At 41.1% G+C, this 21,283-nt stretch overlaps 1 protein-coding gene across 5 annotated transcripts in view; it reads left to right on the top strand.

The window, feature by feature from the left end:
• Positions 1-21,283, top strand: part of wdfy3 (WD repeat and FYVE domain containing 3) — a 92,592-nt gene that overhangs the window by 48,131 nt on the left and 23,178 nt on the right. For 3 of the 5 annotated variants that reach the window (XM_037098208.1, XM_037098209.1, XM_037098205.1), the window contains 18 exons: positions 1,672-1,909; positions 6,646-6,746; positions 9,887-10,105; positions 10,418-10,602; positions 12,641-12,872; positions 13,049-13,209; positions 14,683-14,794; positions 15,061-15,251; positions 15,378-15,530; positions 15,828-15,901; positions 16,026-16,187; positions 16,361-16,455; positions 16,596-16,716; positions 16,947-17,164; positions 18,558-18,754; positions 19,221-19,355; positions 20,118-20,297; positions 20,954-21,187. In XM_037098208.1, coding sequence (XP_036954103.1) covers positions 1,672-1,909; positions 6,646-6,746; positions 9,887-10,105; positions 10,418-10,602; positions 12,641-12,872; positions 13,049-13,209; positions 14,683-14,794; positions 15,061-15,251; positions 15,378-15,530; positions 15,828-15,901; positions 16,026-16,187; positions 16,361-16,455; positions 16,596-16,716; positions 16,947-17,164; positions 18,558-18,754; positions 19,221-19,355; positions 20,118-20,297; positions 20,954-21,187 — 3,008 coding nt within the window. The remainder of the gene's footprint in view (positions 1-1,671; positions 1,910-6,645; positions 6,747-9,886; positions 10,106-10,417; positions 10,603-12,640; positions 12,873-13,048; positions 13,210-14,682; positions 14,795-15,060; positions 15,252-15,377; positions 15,531-15,827; positions 15,902-16,025; positions 16,188-16,360; positions 16,456-16,595; positions 16,717-16,946; positions 17,165-18,557; positions 18,755-19,220; positions 19,356-20,117; positions 20,298-20,953; positions 21,188-21,283) is intronic. The other 2 variants (XM_037098206.1, XM_037098207.1) reach the window with 2 other exon arrangements.

Here is a 21,283-nt window from a genome sequence, read left to right as displayed (position 1 = left end):
AATTCCAAAATTTGCAGTATTTATCTTCTGTTGTAGCTGCATTAGATCCCTCAAAACTAATGGTGAATTTAAGTAAAATTAATTACAAGTAACATAATAACAAAGCAGCATACATTTTATAAAACGCAGTTTGGGATTTATTTTTATCACAGATTGTAATATGTTCTTTGAATTTGTGATAAAATATGCAACTTTACAAGTGAACCTATGACTTAGCTGAGAATTGAAGAGTTCAGTCCACAGCCGTCCTCCAGTGCGGTTATGAAATAATAACGTCATTTGGGAGCCACCCCCATCTGCCACAGTGACTCCAGCTTCCTCATGGGAGAAACTTTGGTTCTGAACTAAAAGCTAGACAAAAAGACCATCAATCTTCGAGCAATTCCGCTCCGTCTCTTTGCTCACTGACTGTGAGCATATTTGGATGATTCCTCCTGTGAATAGGCCGTGATTGCAGAGGATGAGCTTTCCATCGCCATTTAATTGCAGGCGGAAATTACGTGCACTAGCTCTGTGGTGGAAAGAAAGGCGATCCTATAGATTTCAGAAATGTTCTGATGATTGTAGAGTCGGTGGACAGCCTGACTTTAGTGTGTACAATCCTTACAGTATGAACAGTGAAGCCTGTTTCCTCTGCAGAGTTCAGAGTCGGTAGGTAGACTAACTAGATGACAGACTAGACCTGTCATTTTTAAGCTAAGCGGCAGGTTAGCAGTCTACTTGGCCTGAAAATATCCAATTAATGTGTAAACTGCCTGTTTAAACAAAGATCTGCCTACCACTGGTACTCTGTGCAAATAGTTTGTTTTCTATTAACAACTGTTAATGTTTGTAATTTTGTTGGCGCCTCAGCATGTCCTAATTGCTTATTGTGTCTCCTCCCAGCTGAGAATGGATATTAAGTCCCTACTAATTACTGCTCTTTACAAGCCGCCACTGTTAGAACACACAGTGCTTATCTTTCCCTGTCTGTGAGAGGAGAATCCAGTATGGTTTATAGCTGACATTGCTGGTTGTTTGTCTTTGTAAGATGCACTTGCTCTTAACGAATAAGAGACGTAATCCATGTTCTTGGTAGGAGGTAAAATATTGTACCCTCCGCCAGGATTTTTTTTCTTGTCTTCCTGACAGTTGACACCTGAGCTTGATTTCATGCTGCCCGCTCTCTGAGAGTTTGACTGTAATCAGTATCAGATAAGTTGGCTTGGCCAGATCCAGCTATTAGTTTTTCTGGAGATATATTATGCAATTTAACTATCTGAGGGAGGTGTCTGACAAGCAGGAAAGCAGGTATTGAAAGTGAATCATCATGTGATCATGACTGATTTGGTAAACATGCTTCGATCTTCTTGAGTTATGATTAAGCATTAAATGTTACCATAACCTGTTTTTACAGTGAAGGAGTTCAAAATAACCAAAGAGAGCAAACCTTAGTTTACACAAGACTACACATGCTGCACGAGACTGAAGTGGGCTAGACAAAAAGGATAAGAAAGCATGAAGACTATGAAGTATAAAGTTGATTTGTGTCTCTTTTTTTGGATCACAGAACAAGTTGACATAAAAATGCTTTACACACAAGTTAAAACTAACACACTCTCCTGCCCTGGATGTTGGATTGTCATCATCATTGCTGTGGTTGCATGTAACCTGTCCTTCCTGACTTCACAGACAGTATGACCATGTCCATGGAGGGCTTCGGTCCTGACAGTGTCTTCGCCACACCTGCGGAGGACAATGGGCAGTATCGCATCAGCCGCAGCCTTGTGCGCTCCGCAGAGGGCAGCACTGTACCCCTCACCCGAGTCAAGTGCCTGGTGTCCATGACGACTCCCCACGACATACGCCTGCATGGTTCTGCCGTCACGCCTGCATTTGTGGAGTTTGACAGCTCGCTGGAAGGCTTCGGGTAAGTCAGCATGAACATTAAAAGTTTGAATTTGAGTCCTTACATATCTGATTTTCCTTTTGGTATACAGTGGCAATTTCTTTATTTACACTTTATCCACAAACATACTATTTTAGCTTGTATGGCCAATAGTAATTTTCTTATATGCACTCTCCTATTAGCTCTGGTTTGGAGAAAAATATCTGGCTTTAACAGTGCTACATGTTCATCTTTTTTCACAAGGTTGTTGTTAAATAAAGAGAGTTGCCTTCTACGAGTGGAAATAGAGCTGATGAGAGCTCTGAGACTCAGTCAGATATATTTGAGTAACTTAGATAATAGCTATCAACACTACAAACATAAAACGGTGTTGATAAATGGATGCAAGCGGGGTCGAACTGCCCCTCAAGTCCCCTTGTTGTGTTTTTGGTCTTCGTCCTTTGTAGCTCCAGGAGCGGATCGGTATTTATTACAAGCTTATAAAAATATGGTTGCAGCAACAGATGATGCCACTCTTCTGCAAAATACTTCTCTCTTTATATTTCTCGTTAGCCTTCAGTTCTCCTCACCAGTGACGCACCTCAGGGTACCATGTTTTTTCCCTGCAATTAAACAGGTTGTGTGTTTTTTACCTTTGAGTTGCACCTGCAACTGTCACAGCAGGAGACTGTCACTTGCTTCCAGTTGTGGAGCTGCGCATACAAATAGGCTTATTTTCTGCCTTTTATGTCATATGATGCTCTTAACTGCACTTTGTGGGTGCTGCTGCTGACGGTGTGCTACGCCTGGAGTTTGGTGTTGTTTTTAAGCGGCCCTGTGAATGTCGGGGTCCGAGGAAATGATGGCATGTGGGATGTGACAAGGGCAATTAGCCCTGACCTTTTTAACAACACATACATGACACATGCACACATGTTACGCTGACACACAGTAAACAACTACTAAGAGAGACTTAAGATAATGATATGTTACATTCTTCATTGATATTCATAAGGAAACAGTTTACAAGGTCATTGTAAACGCTTTCTGTCAGATCAGTTGCAAAATGCCAAAGGTCATTGCCTCTGATTACCTGGCCAACACTGAATCAACAGATAGCTTCACTGTTATAAGGATTATATGTTTATTCATGATTATCCCATTATAGACTAAGGCAGCGAAGGAGGAATTATACATTTGGAAATTCACTACTTATCTGGTTCTTTCCAGTTGCCCTAAATCTTCTGTGCTTTGCTCTTAATATATACACTTTCAAGGGCAACACACACCACACGTTTTGCATAGTATCATTTGAGAGAATTTGTTAGATACTGTCGATTTATTTTTCAGACAGAGGCTTAGCTACAGTGGCCGGGATTTGCCAAATAACTCGATAAGACTACCAATATTCTTGAGCTGGGTAAAGGAACAGTGACATATCTCAAGGCATCACCTTAGTCCAACAATACTTACGTGTTTGCATAGAAAACATACATAGCAAAATGTATATTTTGTGATCCATGTCTTTTGCTGCTCACTTGTGATGTCCTTCATCATTTTATGTCATATTCTGTAGGCACCAACTCTTCCCCACTGCCCCAAGCTCACAGTCTGGACCACCAGCTGTGTGGCTAAATGAGCTAACTAGCCAATGGCAACTGTTAGCAGCAGTTAGTGGTTACTCCAGTGATGTGCTGCCCCTTGTTTGTTTTGAGAATAGATTTGTCAGATGGCGACATATTGCACCTTTTTAAGATTGTTTTGGCGAACCACGCAGAGGTTTATGTACTGAGAAACTGGACAGAACAAAACTTCTTCATCAGTGCTACTTTAAGAAGCATCTTTGGGTTAGGGTTCCCTTTAAATTGCTACTTTTATAAGACATTCACCCCTCCAGTTATCATATTTCCTGGTCTATAATTTATCTGCTTTTCTGTTTTCATTTTTTTACCCATTCCAAACTTCGTGACTCTTCGTGAGCAGGCGCCTCAGAATAGAACATGGAGTTTCTCCTGAAAACACAGCAAAGCAGCAGCAGCAGCACACAGGCAACTAGGCAATGGCCCACTTTCTGCTCAGCATAAACACAGGACACACAGACCCACACATACACACACACACACACACACACGCACACACACACACACAAAAACTACCCCTCCTTCCGCTCCCATCTGTCACCATGAAATATTGATGCTCCTGCTGCTGTTCGCACACACACACACACACATATCCACTCTCTATCATGCACAACATGCTTACACACTCTCAGACACACCACTGCACACTCCCCCAGCCAGCCATCTCTCAAGGGACGAGGAAGATGCTATGAGTGTGGGTGGAGGGGGTGCGTTTCATTCGGACTGGAAAAAAGAGAAATTAGCATTTTGTCAAGCGGCTAGATGGTTTTTTTTGTTGTTTAACCTAATCAGCTTGATGACTAATGGGGAAAAAGACAGCGTACATGTTTTCTTTGTGAAGCAGCAGGGTGGTGTCCTTATTAGTTAGACAGACTGTCTGTTAAACAGAAGACCATAGTGTCTGCCCTTGAGAAGTGTCCTTGAATGAGTCATTGAATCCCTGCCAGCTTCAGGGGCGCTTTCTCATAGCTAACCCTGACCTCCGACCTTCCTGTACAGGTGGAGAAACAAAAAAGAGAAAGCCACATTAATTAAAAAAGATTTCTTTCTTTTCTTTTTTTTTTTTTAAAAAATCAGATAATATTGTGGCTCAATCAATCTCTCTTTACAAATGCATCATTCACAAATAGCTAATCAAAAGATTTCATAGTAATAGGTTTTTGTTATGGCTGCAGTTAAAATGGTTACTATCAGTCACTGTATTCTGTGCATATAATCTATTATTAATTACACAGAATGTAAAATATTCCTCTGTCAGTTCTCCAAAGCCAAGAGGGGTGTTTTCAAATTGTGTGTTCTGTCCAAGCCAAACAGTGCAAAACTTTAAGATACTCTTTTTACAATGATATAAAACAGATTAAAGCAGTATATTCTCAGGTCTGAGAAGCTGAAAGCAGGGAATGACTTGGAACAGCTTAAAGGATAATCAACATACCAATGATTATTGTCAGTGTTTACATACTACTATATCTAATTCCTCTGTTATCTCCTCCTACCATAGAGCTCCATCTTGTCCAAAAACTTAAAAACACATTGATGATTTACACACTTTGATACAATCCCACCATCCTGCTGTTGGCAACACTAACTAGAGCACTATATGTTTAATACATCTGAAAATAATAAATCCACTCATGGCCCAGAAATTACTGAGTCATTATTAAAATCACATTATGACAATTACACATTTACACCTGGAAGCTGGCCAGTTCAACCACATCCTGATCTGCAGCTTCACTGAAGCAGTTGGGGTTAAATGCCTTGCTCAAGTGCACCTCTATGATAGTAATGAGGGAGGGGAAAGTTCTGTCTTTCACTTTCCTCACCTTTGATTAATCATGCCAGTCTGGGGGACTGATTGGGCAACCCTCCTGTTTCTTTTTGTTTTAATGGATAAGCATATCATTTCAGCAGCAACGGGAAGTCCTTGTTTGGCCAACTTTGTCTGAGTTTTCGACCAAAACATGAGTTGCCTGTTGTCTGTGTCTAATGTGACGCAGAGGTCACAGCAGGAGCTCTTTCAGCAATCTGCCAATTTTCTCTGATTTGCCCTGAATAACTGCTGCAGTTGTGCTTTCTTTCCTGGAGAGGATTACATAAGAAAAATGACCCAAGCCTTGCTCTGTGTTTAGAAGGAACAGGAAACTAGAAGGAATTAGTTGACAATTAGTTTGTTTGAGATGGACATTTTTAGAGCAAAACGTTTAAAAAGCAATTTCCTGTATTATCAAAAGGAGGAATTCATAAATATGGATACAATAGCTGAATTCATCATCCTGTAGTGTTTTGTACGTATCTTGTTATTGCGATCTCCTGTCAAAAGCTCTAACCAAGGCTGTCCTCCAGTGTGGTTCCTTCTAGGCTTCTGGTCGAATTTGCCAACAGTCCCTCAATACATTTTGAGGGATTTTTGTCTCTCAAATCTGAAAAAAACTTATGACAAATCCCCAGAGCACCAGTTACTTCAATGCTGATTCAGGATGATTAGAGAGGGGGAAAACAGCATCCACACTGAGGGGCAGTGAGTCAGCACCAATTTCACAAATGAAGTTCCTTTTGTGGAATGATTGTCTGCTGTAGAGGTCCTTGACAGTGCCTCCAGACATTAGCCTTGAATTCATTTTTCCACAAAATAATGGTCCATCATCTCAGAAGCCCATTGAAGATTTATAAAACTTTTATATTTGAGATCTTTATGCAGTCATCATCCTATTCTTTGCAGTTAATTGTCAAATTATCATCAGAATCAGCATGAACAGAAGCTAACATGTAAGGAGATGCAACTGGCTGAGTATGAGAAGATTCCTTTTTAAAATCAGCCTGAATGTATGCTTTCATCCCACCTTTATCCTGCTCACATACATAATTAATCGTTGAGGCAGTCAAAATTTCCATATTATAATACAACCTCCTGTGTCTCCAGCACTTGAATAACCAGACTGTTCTTTGTAGCGTAAGGTGATTTTTTTTTCTAATAGTTAATCTCAGGGATGGAGCCAGACTGCAGCAGTAACTCAGCAAACCTGCAGTAAATCTGTTGTACAATAACTACCCATGTAAGCTGATAACATGTTTTGTTTTGTTGCAGCTGTTTTCCCGGATAGCAGTCATTAATCTGTCCTCTGTTGTCCTGCCTAGGTGCCTCTTCCTGCCGAGCCTGGCACCCCACAACGCCCCCACCAACAACACTAACACCTCAGGTGTCAGCGACGGAGCCGTGCTTAGCGGCATGGGTACAGGTAAAAACAGCTGGAGTATTTTTCATTGGAGAAAGTTATGTTGTAGTTATATAATGTAGTAGAATGGTTACAAATATATCCTATATTTCAACTTGAAATATACAGACAAAGTGGTTACTGGCAGGAAGGGTTGCAATGGTTTGAGATTTTCATGGCATGATTAACTTTTCAGAAAGTCTCAAGAAATACGGTATTAAACAGTTATCATTTACAATAACTCTAGATTTTTATTGTTTAAGCAAACACTTCTTACTTTTTTCCCCATAAGCTGGCAACTACCAAGACTGGTGGTGATGACAAAACATAGATACAGTGTGATACCAACAGCGTTATACTATCAGCCCCCAAATTTTGTCAGAAGCAGGAACCAAACATCAGAATTCTCATACAGAACTGAACCTTAGTGGTTTTCAAGGAAAGGAAATACTTTAATTCTGCACTACTCTACAAGCTCTGTAGATGTGTTATTAAAAAAGGGTTTTCTACATAAAAATGTAATCAGTATGATCTTAATACTTATTTACGTGGTCCTGACTGAAGATGTGTTCAAAATCAAAATGTCATCATCATTTTGAGTTGAGGTTTGGCAGTGACAGGGTGTTGAAGGACAATTTGTTAGATTGTTGGGACATTTCATTGGCTTTTCATTTTTATTCGAAAGGGAGAACATTGCATAACCCTGGCAAAGTCTTTTTGATATCTGGGTGGGTTTTAACCACCAACCAACAGCCAATTTCTGGTACATTTTTGTCACTCAACCATCTACTCTGGCAGACACCAAGCTTTTAGTTGGCAAAACATTACTGTTTTCCTATTCCCATGGTATTAGTATGTTCCATCATTGTTTCAGAAATTCTTTGGTTGGAAAACATTTTGTTTAACTGAAGCAACTAAAAAGTAAAAATAGATTCTGATGGTTTGAATCCTCATATCTCCTCCTGCTGCATGTCCCACATAATCTTAACTCACTGAAACACGCACACATCAAAACATTATATCACGCTTTGAACACTTAGGTGCACATGTTGCCCCATTTTCTCATTTTTTTAAACCACACACGCATGCGCGCGCACACACACACACACACACACACACACGCTCCACTTACATTATTTTGTTTAGTTTGTCACATCCGTAGTGTTTGTGCACCACCATCTTCTCACTCCCCCTTTTTTCCCCCAGCTCACCTGCATTCTGTTTGATCATCTTGATTCTCACTTTCTCTCTTCAGTGTTAAGCTCTCAGGATTTCTGCATCTTACCTACAAAGAGTATATATTTTTGTGATGCTTTCAGGTTTTATCATTCATGCAACCAAAAGGAAAAGTTAGACAAGCTGTGTTCCACCCTCCCATGTCCTAGGGCCTTTGGATTATTGCTAATTGGTTATATCATGTATTAAAACTAAATGTTTTTGATTTAAAATGCAACATTTTGCGGAGATTTTACAGAAGAGACCTGAAGGCAGATATAAATTTAATCTATGACGTTATGGTGTGTTTTCTCATCTGTAGCCTCATTTAGTATTTATGAAGCTCCTCTCCTCTCCTCTCCTCTCCTCTCCTCTCCTCTCCTCTCCTCTCCTCTCCTCTCCTCTCTATAATTTCTCCATCTGTTTACCTATTCATCCGCTTCCTCTGCACTTACTCACCCCACACTGTCCTCCTCGTGTCTTCTCCAGCCCAACACTATTTATAGACCTCGCTCTTTCCCTCCCTCTTCTCTTGGTGTCACTCACATTTTCATTTTCTCTGTCTTTTTCATCTCTCATCTCAGTGTCCAGCCCTCAGTCTTTCTTCCTCTGTCTGTCTTCCTCCATCACTGACTTGTCAGTGATTTCTTTCTATCTCTATATCCATCTATCCCCCCCATCTATTGTCTCTTTACCTCCCCCACTTTCTTGCCTCATTTGTCTCAATCCCCTTCTGTCCCCCCCCCCTCCCTTTCCTGTTTCCCTCTCTTGTCCCACTCCTATCTGACCCACATCCTTGGATGACATCACCAAGAAGCCCATTCATCAAAATATCATCACTCCGCTCAGGAACTCGTAGCACCTTGAGTGAATCAACCATCTACAGATATACATTAGAAATAGATGTATCAACATTTTCAAAAACAAACACAAACCAGTTTTCATCAGTATCTCTGTTCCTGCAGCAGCTTTTCCTGCAATATTAATGTTTTCTTTGTTGCTGTTGTTGTGTGTAATCCAAGTCCCACAAGTCCATAATCGGCTCCACAAATAAGGAGTAATGCAAGTTTGTAGTTTGGGCTCCCTTATATTGAGGCCTAATGCAAAAATCAATCCATGCGCATCCGGTGTACCAGCAGCAGCCAGTGAATTGTGGCAGTCTGGCCAATTTTGATTTAGTCCAGTCTGATAACCTGTTGAGTGACAGAATGATCCTGACTCAAAATGAGTTTGTATTGCTGCGAGGTGTTAGTTGACTGAGCTGCCGGTCAATAAGGCTCAAAGACTCATTTCTGCTTTCAGGCTTTGGCAGCTCAGTCCAACACAGTGTCATTTGTTTCCATGTGGCTCCATAATTGTACCATTTTTTTTGACACAAGTCATTGTCTGTGTAATTCTGCCACAAAGGCTTGGTTTAGATTTTTTTCTTACACTCAATGTGCCATCATGCACAAGAAGCTGTACTGTATAAATAAACATATTTAGGTTTGGGGGTTCTTTACGGGCGATTAGGCGCTGAAATAAAATGACAATGTGCAATGATAAGCCAGAAAACTGCTGAATCACTAGAGAAAACTCATTTGCACAGGTGAGATAAGATGACTCAAGAGGAATACTGATGTATTCCACCTCAAGAGGTAAAAATGTAAGCATGATCTTCAGGGTCATAAATTGCCTTTAGACAGAATGAGAGTAGTAATACTTAACAAAATAAAGTCAGAGCTGTAACACGTGAATATATAAACACACACACACACACTTTACCACTGTTAGCAAGCAGGTATACACACCAGTGGTCTTGAAGGGAAACTTGTGGAGAGCATTGTGTTGAGCTGAGCTTACTAATCTTACCTCCACAGTATCAATATCAGAATAGTGTGAAATTTTGAAATGTTAATCAAAATCGAACCTCCTCGTACCTATTTTCACTCCACTTTCTTCACCTCCAGGGGAGCGCTTGTTCCCTCCTCCGTCAGGTCTGAGCTACTCCACCTGGTTCTGTGTGGAGCGTTTCAGTACGGCTCCTCACGCCCACCCGGTGCGTCTGCTGACCATCGTCCGGCGAGCTACCTCCTCGGAGCAGCACTATGTTTGCCTGGCTGTGGTTCTGTCAGCCAAGGATCGCTCACTGACCGTCTCCACTAAGGAGGAGCTGCTGCAGACCTACTGTGAGTAGAGTAGTGACATTAACCAACCTGTATCATTCACTGTATCAGGTGGTGTATGTTCTCATGGAATGAATCACCTGAGTGTGTGTTTGAAAGTAGAACATGTTTTTGTGTTTTCTCTGTTTTTTTAAGTACTTTGTTTAAAATTGGGTTGGGGGCAAAGCTAGGGACAAACCTGAAAGAGGAGGGAGGTAAACCTTATGAAGTTGTCCCTTGTTGGATTTCAGTCAGTCACTCAGAGTTAGTTGTTTCTATGTCTGCTAAAGCCTGCTGACTCATCGATATCACCCCCCCTTCCTTCCCCCAATCAAGCAGCGGACGAGTCAAGTGAGGAAGCCTCCTTCTATGAGATCCTGCCCTGCTGTGCTCGCTTCCGCTGCGGAGAGCTGATCGCTGAGGGCCAGTGGCACCACCTGGTGCTGGTCATGAGCAAAGGCATGCTCAAGAACAGCATGGCCACGCTGTACATCGACGGGCAGCTTATCAACACTGTCAAGGTATGATATAGACTGAATGATGTCATACATGTTGGTATATTCATTGTACCCAGTGCATTGCCGAAATTGTAAAATATTTCTGTTTTGTAGTGTTAAAACTGTTATTGTGAAGTTGTGCTCAGGTTATAGATCATTAACTATATAAAACGGCTCATCACAGATTAATAGAATCTAAGCACATGGCTTTAGATTTATCTGATAAACAGTCAAAAACCCAAAGATTTTAATTTCACAATAAAAAGACAGTGAAGAGATACAGTTTTCACTCTGGAGAGCATACGTAGAGAATTTGGTATCTCTGTTTTATAAATGACCTCAATGACTAATCTGTCATCAACATTCAGTCAATTAAACTTTATTGATACAGACTCCAAACAAATCAAAATGCAATTGAAAGTAATTGAACAAACACAGTATATAAGACAAAAGTGGATGATGGATCAATTACAACAAGATGGGTATTTACAATAAGAAAAGATAAATATTGAAATATTGCTTGTGTCTCTCATTTCTATTCTAAAATACAGAGCAGATATTTGACTGCATTGTTATCTCCTCACTTATACTAAAATCTATATACAGCAGCTGAGAGTGAGTGGGTGTGTAGAGGCTCTTCATCCACAGATTGCACTCCAGGTCAGTGGATGGCACGGTGCTGATATTATTGAAAAAATAGTGTCAAATAAGCTTGTAACTTGAGTTATTTCCTCTGGAGTGAAACCTTAATTAGTCCTGCCTTGATGAGGAATATCCATATCATACAATGAGTTCAGCTGTTTGGATCACTGAGTTGTTAAAGAAGCACAGAAACATTTCTGAACCAGGCTGAGCACTGTCATCTTGCCACACAGCAGTCAGCGGCCTGTGATGTGGCTTGCGGTTCAGTGACTTTAGATTCCCCATGAGATTAGAGAGCAGAGCGGGGTAACGGCGTGGCAGACCGCAAGTCTCAGCTTCCTCTCAGCACTGCTGATAACAGCGGCTTCATTTCCTGCTGAGGTCGTCATACAGGAAACAACAAGCCAGTCATATGTATTTTATGTGTTTGCGTGCATGTAAGAGTTTACGTGAGTTTCTCTTTGTCCTTTGTGAATTGGTACTTGTAAAGCACAGATATTCTCTCCTAAAGTGGCAACTTTTCATCCCTAGTGTTGGCAGAGCTGTCGTAAAGACAAGTGCTTTTTGTTTTCCTCAGAGAAACAGCTACCAACAACACAGGACAGAACATGAGTTCATTATTTTATGTAGAATATAGTGGAGACATGAAAACAGAACGGCTGCCAACATTATAGCCAGTCAGACTGTTTTCCCAGAAGATTTTATGCACAGTGTGATACAAAATGGCATGGGGGATAATTACAGTGAGATTTACAGGGAATCAATTTAAACAGTATTGCTGTCTTTGTTGTATAGCCACAGTCAACATGTACTTTATAATGATAAGTTAAAGCTAAAAATCTGTTTATTGCCAGTTTAAGTATAAAATTTTGAATGATTTCGTTGGGTGCTCTTCAAGGCAAAAGTATCTGCAGTACTCAGTATGAACAATGGTAGCCTCCATTAAGCCAATAAACCCCCACCTTAGATTTACACAACTCAGCTCTATGGCTGTCTGCTCAAAGAACTGTAGAATAGCATTTTTGTTGGCTTCATTTTAAATTTAACCCTCTGTACACCCTGAGCTATCAGTGCGTATAAATCCAACCATGTATCATTAAAACCAACAACTATTTTCACCTTCGTTCAATCTTATGGTGATTTCTGAACTTACTGGATTAATACTTCTGTTAGAAAATAGTGAAAGAATGGCTGTTACATGTTCCCATGCCTTAAAGTGTTCAGATCTTCAGATATCCAACTAAACCTTTAAAACGTAAAAGTATTCAGTTTGCAACTATACAAAATATTTATCACCTGATAAAACAAGTAATCATTCAGCACTTGTATAATTTGCGTTGGCAATAATAATTAAAAATAAAGAAATATTTGGGACGTACCTTCATACAAATCACTCATCTTTATCATTACTCTCCTTCAGCTTCACTACATCCACAGTGCACCAGGCGGCTCCGGCTCCACCAATCCTCCCGTGGTGAGCACTGTGTATGGCTATGTAGGGACGCCACCAGCCCAACGACAGCTCTCCAGCCTGGTGTGGCGTCTTGGGCCCAGCCACTTCCTGGAGGAGGTCCTGCCTGCCACCAGTGTTGCCGCCATTTATGAACTGGGACCAAACTACGTGGGCAGCTTCCAGGCTGTCTACCTACCCTGTAAGTGTTCCCCTTTCCTCTTCAGTGTGGTGTTCAGAAAAGCCTTTACCTCATTATACGTCTTTGAAAAGTTTACCATGCAATTCTCATCTTTAAGTGTCACTCTTGTTTCCTTTAGTTCACCACTCTGTCTGTTTTCTCCATGTCTTACCTCATCTGACTTTTTATTGTCCCAGGTAAAGACTCGAAGACAGAGGTAGCACCTACCTCCCCAGTGGCGTTGGTGCCAGAGGAGAAGGTCTCCTTCAGTCTCTATGCACTCTCTGTCTCTACACTCACTGTGGCCAAGATCAGGAAAGTCTACAACAAACTGGACAGCAAAGCCATTGCTAAACAGGTCAGGCATGCCACTGCTCAGTAGAATAGAAGTCACGATTCTAGTGTGGTGTTAATTAAAGCCACTACGTGTAAAATTTAACATTTCACCTTGTTAGACTACAGTCTTTTTCTTCCCCCAAACTACATGGTGCACCACCAATAATAACTAATGGAGAGAGCTGGCTCCACTTCCAGTAGCTGCTGTTTAAAAAATGAAAAGCTTTTTTTTTTCCTAAAAAGGCAGCATCAGGTGTATTACCAGACTTAATCAGATGAATATTGTAGATTCTTAAATAAAGCTCTTAGAGTAAGTACCATCTGAGAAAAATTGATGAGTTCATTATTTTTTGTTCTCAGTATCAAGTATTTTCAGTTCTTTTATTTAACTTCTAGTGAGTGAGCTGGTGGAAAGAAGAGTCTTTTCTGGGTGGATGGTGCTGGATCGTTGACCTCACTGACTCATATTACATCATGACAAACTGATGTAACAGACCGAAAAAAGAAGCAGCCACTTTTCCTCAGCCACAGCCAAGACTGATGCTTTCAGTTCAGACCTTAAGCGAAATTGCAAAGTTTGCAGAGAGGAAAGATTTTTATCTTAAATAATATATGAATACACACATAAGAAATTCAGATTTTTATAACCATATACACACACACACATACATACATACATAAATATACACTGGTGTGCAAAGGTCAAACTCAGCAGAAAATCTGGATTCGGTCTGCTTGCATGGTTGTTCATTCGCTCATATTCAATATCTATGAATTAACAGTTACTAACACACTCCTTTTTATCACACCAAAATGATGTGATAGAGCTCCAAATGAGCTCCCTTCTCCATCCTTATCTTTCTCCACACCTGTCTAAGTTATTTCCCAGCCTACATTGCTCTCTGCTAAGCCTCGGCCCACGGCGACTCACAGCAAGTCAACAGCAAAGAACTGCAGAGGCAGCATTTATGCTGCAGCAGGGACCTGCTGTAGAATTGGAATATGTAGTTCATGGCACTGGCAGTTAAGAGAAACCATTGTGTTTTTGTTTGATGAAAATACAGACTGTAACATAATCATTTCATTAAAACCAGGAAAATGCCACATAAAGGCATTTTTTTTACACCATTTTCTCTTGTTAAATTGGCCATCACGGTAAAAGGAATAAATGGAGTGTGGTCCTGCTTTTCTCCCTAATTGGTCCCATATTTTATTGTAACTTTCTAAGAGCATTTGAGAAAGTTTGGACGTTGATACAAGACAGCAGCTTTCAACCACAAATTCTGATGTCCCTGAAACATCCACATGAACCGTTCAAATGCTACACAAAACAAAAACATTTGTAGTCAAAGAATATGTGATTGAAAATGATATTCACAAATGAGAATGTCATGCAAAATGCTGAGAGAGTAAAGGCAACGAATAATAACTTAGAGTGAGTGTGTGTTTTGGTTGGGATTTCTTCACTGAACCTCTTCCCTCCCTCCCTCTTTAGCTCGCTGTGTCCTCTCATGAAAATGCCACTCCGGTCAAACTGATTCATAATGCTGCTGGTCACCTCAATGGGCCAGCACGTACCATCGGAGCCGGAGTCATTGGATATTTAGGTAACCCAAGCCAGTGAAATAATCCATAATATCAGCTACATATCCTGTTTTATACAGTATTTAAAGGGCTCAGGGACTTGTGGTGTGTTCAGTATTACTCTCCTGTGCTGCAGAGGAAAATTCACCAACACAGAACATCAGCCCTAGTTGAACCCTTATAAACAATTACTCTGTGAAATGCTCATGAATGAAATTTGAAATAGTCACCTTTGTACAGCAGCTTTTCCAAAGGAAAATGCATCCTTTCTCTCTTTTCATACTTTCAGGGGTCCGTGCCTTCGTTGCCAAACCTGTCGCCACCAACCTGCAGTATGTGGGTGGGGCAGCGGCTATCTTGGGCTTGGTTGCCATGGCGTCAGATGTGGAAGGGCTGTATGCAGCTGTCAAAGCTTTGGTGTGCGTTGTAAAAAGCAACCCATTAGCCAGTAAGGAGATGGAGAGAATCAAAGGATACCAGGTTAGTAAAGTTGAACACTGCTGGTCACATGATGTGTTTTGGTTTTCCAGACTGTTTTTCACAACCGGTTCTGGATCATAAGCAAATTTCTGCAGTTAAACTACTTCTGCTGTCAATCCCTTGCAGCTGCTGGCTATGCTGCTGAAGAAGAAGCGCTCGCTGCTCAACAGCCACATCCTCCACCTCACCTTCTCCCTGGTGGGAACAGTTGACAGCGGCCACGAGACCTCCATCATTCCAAACTCCACCGCCTTCCAGGACCTGCTCTGTGACTTCGAGGTGAGGGCTATAGAAACCAAAGTATTTCGATTCTGTAGCGTTATTGCAGTCTAGCAACTGAAACAACCTAGTCTGTCTTTTGGGCAGCTGACCAACCATAAAACCATACCTGACTGATGAAGCAGTGAGAGTTGCAGGTATATTATTGTGACCACATGAGAAAAAAGTTTCTTGCTCAGCTGCTGTACCTCTGGGAATCTGGTGTGCCTGGCTTGGCCACTTCTCCTTGCCAGTAGTGTGTGTTGCCAAGCACAACTGGTGTCGCAGAGGTCTCAGTCTGCTCCTTCTGCTCCTCAGGTCTGGCTCCACGCTCCCTACGAGCTCCATCTGTCTCTGTTTGAGCATTTCATTGAACTGCTGACAGAATCCAGGTAAGTGTCAGAACTTTCTTTTTCCTTGAGAGTGCCCTGAATAAAAAAGTAAATCTTTATGAATTTTACTTCACTGAAAAAAGGCTTTTATCTAACTGTATATACCACTCTCTATGTTGAACAGTGAGGCAGCGAAAAATGCCAAACTTCTGAGGGAATTCCAGCTCATCCCCAGACTGCTATTGACCCTAAGAGACACCTCACTGTCCCAGCCGACTGTAGCGGCCATCAGCAATGTGCTCAGTCTGCTGCTGCAGGGCTTCCCAAACCCATATGATCTGCTGCGGTAAATGTTCTCACTCATACTGGGTTGAGTTATTGTGGAATAATAAGATGTGAATAATAAGAAGCAGTTGAACTGTGTATGCATATTGTGTTTGTTTTATCGTATAATTGGTGTCAGCAGCTCTGCAACGGAAAGCAAGTATACAAAAAAAGTTTCCTTCCTTCACCTCACAGGTTTGGCCAGTTCATCTCCTCTACTCTCCCCACATTTGCTGTGTGTGAGAAGTTTGTCGTCATGGAAATCAATAATGAGGAGAAGATCGATGGAGGTAACAATAAATGAAATCCAATATCATTCTTTTGCCAGTAAAATAGATACATATGTATTAAATTGTTTTCCCTATCAGCCTGTTTTGGTGAGTGGAATGAGTGATAGCTTTCCCTGTGAAAAACACTTCTGTGACAACAGGTAATGATGACGATTTTGGTGGTCTTCTATCGGCCAATCTCATTCTGCTGAGAAACCGACTGCTGGACAACCTGCTCAGACTGCTGTTCACCACCAAAGAGAAATGCTCTGTCAATGCCCAGTAAGATAAAAGTCTCGCACCATGTCGGCTCCTCCTCAAATCTTCAAAACAAAATTCCCAGTTAACCCATTAGTGTTTGATGTGTTCAATTCTAATAATCTTAGATCGTCCTGAGATGAATGAAATAATGATGACATTTTTTTTAAAAAAGCCATTAGACTTTATTTTTAGAAGGAACGCAGACTGTGAGTCGTCACTTGAGCTCATTTGCTCTTCGTGTCCCCCTGCAGAGCATGTGAGGAGCTGGTGAAGACGCTGGGATTCGATTGGCTCTTGATGTTCATGGAAGAACATCTTCACTCGAGCACGGTCACGGCAGCCTTGTGGATCCTGGTGGTGCTTCTCTCCAACCAATCCATCCTCAACCGCTTCAAAGAGGGCCTGTGCGGAGGCGGCTGGCTGGACCACACAGACTCCGTCCTGACCAATAAGATCGGCACAGTGCTGGGTGAGTACACGAGCCCGGAGCAGCTTTGTAATTTAAAAAAAAAAACACCATACAGACATTCCCTACCACAAAGGTCAGACACATGCAGTAATAATGTGCAGTGTAAATGCTGTATGTTGTAACATGGCTCAGCAGACGCCTCTCCTCACTATGGCAACGCATTCCGTCGGAGTTGGCCTTCGTTCACTAAACAGAAAGCTGCGCAGTTTGTGCGCCGCACAGCCAAGGGTTGGTCATCTCATTTTCTGGCTCCCTGCTCTCCCTGCTGCTGTGACCGTAGTCTCTCCTGAGCTCAGTGGTTTTCAACCTCATAGGTTTGTTTTTTTTACTTGCGCTTCCTGATGATTTTATTTTTCGCTTTACAGACCTTTTCGGCTCTAAGTATTCAAGGGCTACATCTAACAATTATTTTCTTTGTCAGTTAATTATATAGTTATTTTTTTTCAATTAACTGAAAAGTAGAAAATTGTGAAAAATGTCACGCGTTTTGCAAAGCCAAAGATGACATCACGTCTTGTTTTGTCCACAACCCAAAGATATCTAAAGCTACAAAGATTAGTCAGTAAACTGATTAGTTGATTTAAACAAAATGAAAGTGCCGGCTATCTTGAGAATAATATTTTGCTTCTGAAAGGTTAGATTAATTTTTCGACAGGTGGCTGGACAAAAGAAGCAGTTTGAAGACGGACCATTTTTCACAAATTGTTTCACAATTGATTAAGTGATAAATTGTGGAAATAGCGGGGTAGATAAATTGGTAATGAAAATAATTGTCAGTTGCAGCCCTATTACTGTGTTAAAGGAGAAAACAAACCAGAAAATATTCACATTTAAGAAGCTGAATTCAGAGTTTTCTGAACAAAATTTACTCAAACTGATCATCATAGTAGTTTACAAATAATTTATTAAGTGACTAGTCATTGCAGCTGTCTTTTCTTTTTTAATTAACTCAGCTACATTAAAATATCATTTTACCAGCCTCCAGGTTGAGAACCATTGACCTTGCTTATGAAAACCACGCTGATTAGTGACATGGCCGTACAGAACTAACACTGCTGTCAGAATGTGTGCTCTCAGGTTGAAGTCCTTAGTTTAATTCAGATTTGGAGTTCAGCTCAACCAAATCCCTATCTTTTGATTTATTTTGTTAGTGTGCAGTTTCCAGTATAAACCTTCCTGATTAGCTCAGGTATAAGTTAACAGTCCTGGGTTATTACTAGAGCCTCTTCCTTCATAGACCTGCCCCATTAAACCCCAAACCAAGTGCAGCAGTTGTATTCAGAGTTGCCTTTAGGTGCCATAGTCAGAGGGTGTGTGCGTTGTAATGCCACATGTCTACCTTCATGCAGTATTATTCACATTATTCACATCCTCCCTCAATCCCCCTCCTTAGGCTTCAATGTGGGCCGCAGTGCCGGCGGTCGCTCCACGGTGCGAGAGATCAACCGGGACGCTTGCCACTTCCCAGGATTCCCTGTGCTGCAGACACTGCTGCCCAAACACACCAACGTGCCAGAGCTTTACTTCCTGCTGATGGCGTTGTTTCTGCAGCAGCCTGTCACCGATCTGCCAGACAGCCTGCAGGTACATGTTAGTATACCCACCTTTTTTTCTTCTTCTACTTATGATAATGAATCTGCTCAGTTTGCTTTTACTGGACAACTTAAAGCAGCTTTTCATTATTTTTTCTCTAATGTCAGTGGAAATGAAATTTAAAAAGTAGACTTTAAAGGGTCACATTTACAATATTGATGCTTTTAAAAATGTACATGTTCAAAGTAAAGATTTCAATCGATCAACATAATATTATTGTTTACAATCTCTTTTCTATAACTGAATAAAGACATTGCTCTTGGAGGAAAATAATGTCCCAGAACACTGTTTGAAACTAGAAAAGGTAGCAAGGTCCACCTAATGTAAACAGAGTAAAACAGTATGAAATGTTATTGTCCTTTAAGGTCATTTTTTTAATTCAGTTTATTCAGTCATGAAAACAGAGAGTTTGTTTATTTAGTTTGTGTATGTATTACCCCCATGTGTGCATTTGTCTTCTCAGTTTGACCTGGACTCCATTTGGACGTTCATCTTCGGCATGCCAGCCTCCAGCTCAACAGTTGTGGGCTCCATCCACAATATGTACCCTGATGCTGCCTTCCTGCTGCTAGCCATGCTGCGCAGCATGCTCAACCTGGTGAGAACCACAGTTTAGTCTACACCGTCTCTAAACTTTAGGTTTATTTTGAATCTATCTTTATTGCCATTTTCAGGAAGAACGTAATTATCATGGCAGACAGATATCAGTAATTTAATATGACCAATAAGATCAATAAATGTGAAAAATCTAAAATATTCTAACATTTTGTTTTTTCCCAAAATCTATAAATCTTGTTTTTTACATTAAATATTTTTTTTCTTAAACAAATCATATGCAGAAAAATGACCTTTAATTTCTTGAGAACATAATGCCCTCATGATCATTATTCCAATCACATATTTAAGGCTTAAGAGGAGCCTCTTTACACATAATTGGACTAAGTAAATCCAATATCTTTTCCCTAAAATCAGATTACTTTTTAAGACCCACTCACTGAGAGCTTATGTCGAGGAAAACGTGAGAGATTGCTGGTGTTCATGTCTTTTTGAAGTGCTTCTTTATGTAAGACTTCCCTGCAGTTGCTGCCTGGGTTTGTTCAAGGTGTCTTCTTAAGCTCCATTTATCCAATATACATGGCTGGAAACCACACAATCACACCCAGAGAGTCTCTCAGTGAGCCGCTGCTGGTTGCTGACAAGCTTCACTTGACCTCCTGGGAACTAACTGCCTCACTGATGGCGCAGGCTGCTGCTTGACGACTTCCACTTTGCTTAGATCCCCCAAACCAGCCTGAGATTTAAACAGAAACCCAGCATCTCCACTGCTTCTAGATGTGTCTTCTGGTTTGTGTCTTCCCAGCCGTGGCAGTCAGAGGAGGAGGGCTCCTGGCTCAGAGAATACCCAGTCACCCTGATGCAGTTCTTCAGATATCTTTACCACAATGTGCCTGACCTGTCACCAATGTGGCACAGTCCTGAGTTCCTCTGTGCCCTGGCAGCAGCCGTCTTCCCTTTCAACATCAGGCCGTACTCTGAGATGGTAAGGCTCTACATTTTCTCTTTTAATGAATTGAAGCCAAATTAAATTCTAACTCAGGTGAAGAAACAGTAAGAAATCTTTGACCTTTACTGGAGACTCCAAAGAAATAAAGCAACTGTCACCTTCTGCACAAATCTCTTGAGGAGTTTTTGTTCTAGGGCTGGAATTGGGTTTAGGAACAAAAGAAAATCTCATTACCTCAACAAGTAATTCGAGGTATTGATCACTAAACCTATCAGCCCTCTGAAAATATGTTGTGATTCTCTTCTATGGGGCAGTAAACTGAAACATATTGCCCTTTTGGAGTCTCATTTGCAGTCAAGAGCAGTGTGATCACTGTAAACTATTGCAGGGCAAGACACGACAGTTTTTCTAAGAAGAAAAGGTGTTTTCAGAACGTTTACAATAAGATAACTACAGATTGCCAAGCCACTGAATGAAGCTGTGTGTTAATAAAAGATGTCAGGGGAAAGAACACGAGGAAACAAGGCTGCACTGTTCAACTGGAGAACAAAGAAATGTCTCCAAGTTAACTGCTTGCATGTTTGTTTGTTTTTTGTTTTTGTTTTTTTTTGATAGAATGTGCTCGTTACTTGCTTAATTAAACATTAAAACTATTGATATATTGTCTCACTCCATCTGTTTTTCCATTCCAGGTCAGTGATTTGGATGATGAGGCAGGCTCTCCCACTGAGGAGTTCAAGGCCTTCGCTGGAGACTCCGGTATGAACCGCAGCCAGTCAGAGTACTGTAACGTGGGCTCCAAAACGTCCCTGACCAACCATCCAGCCAAAAAGTACGTCTTTGATTTCATGAGGGTCCTCATCATGGACAACCTCTGCATGACCCCGGCCAGCAAGCAGACACCCATCATCGACCTGCTGCTGGAGGTGAGGAGACAATGAATTTAAAGAATGGACTAAATCAACACATGTAGCACCTTAATTAACTGATAACAACCCATATTTCTTTTGCTGAGAATACTA

Source organism: Acanthopagrus latus, chromosome 5 (assembly GCF_904848185.1).
Source record: "Acanthopagrus latus isolate v.2019 chromosome 5, fAcaLat1.1, whole genome shotgun sequence".
Classification (NCBI taxonomy): Eukaryota; Metazoa; Chordata; class Actinopteri; order Spariformes; family Sparidae; genus Acanthopagrus; species Acanthopagrus latus.
This window is presented reverse-complemented; position numbering and strand designations above follow the sequence as displayed.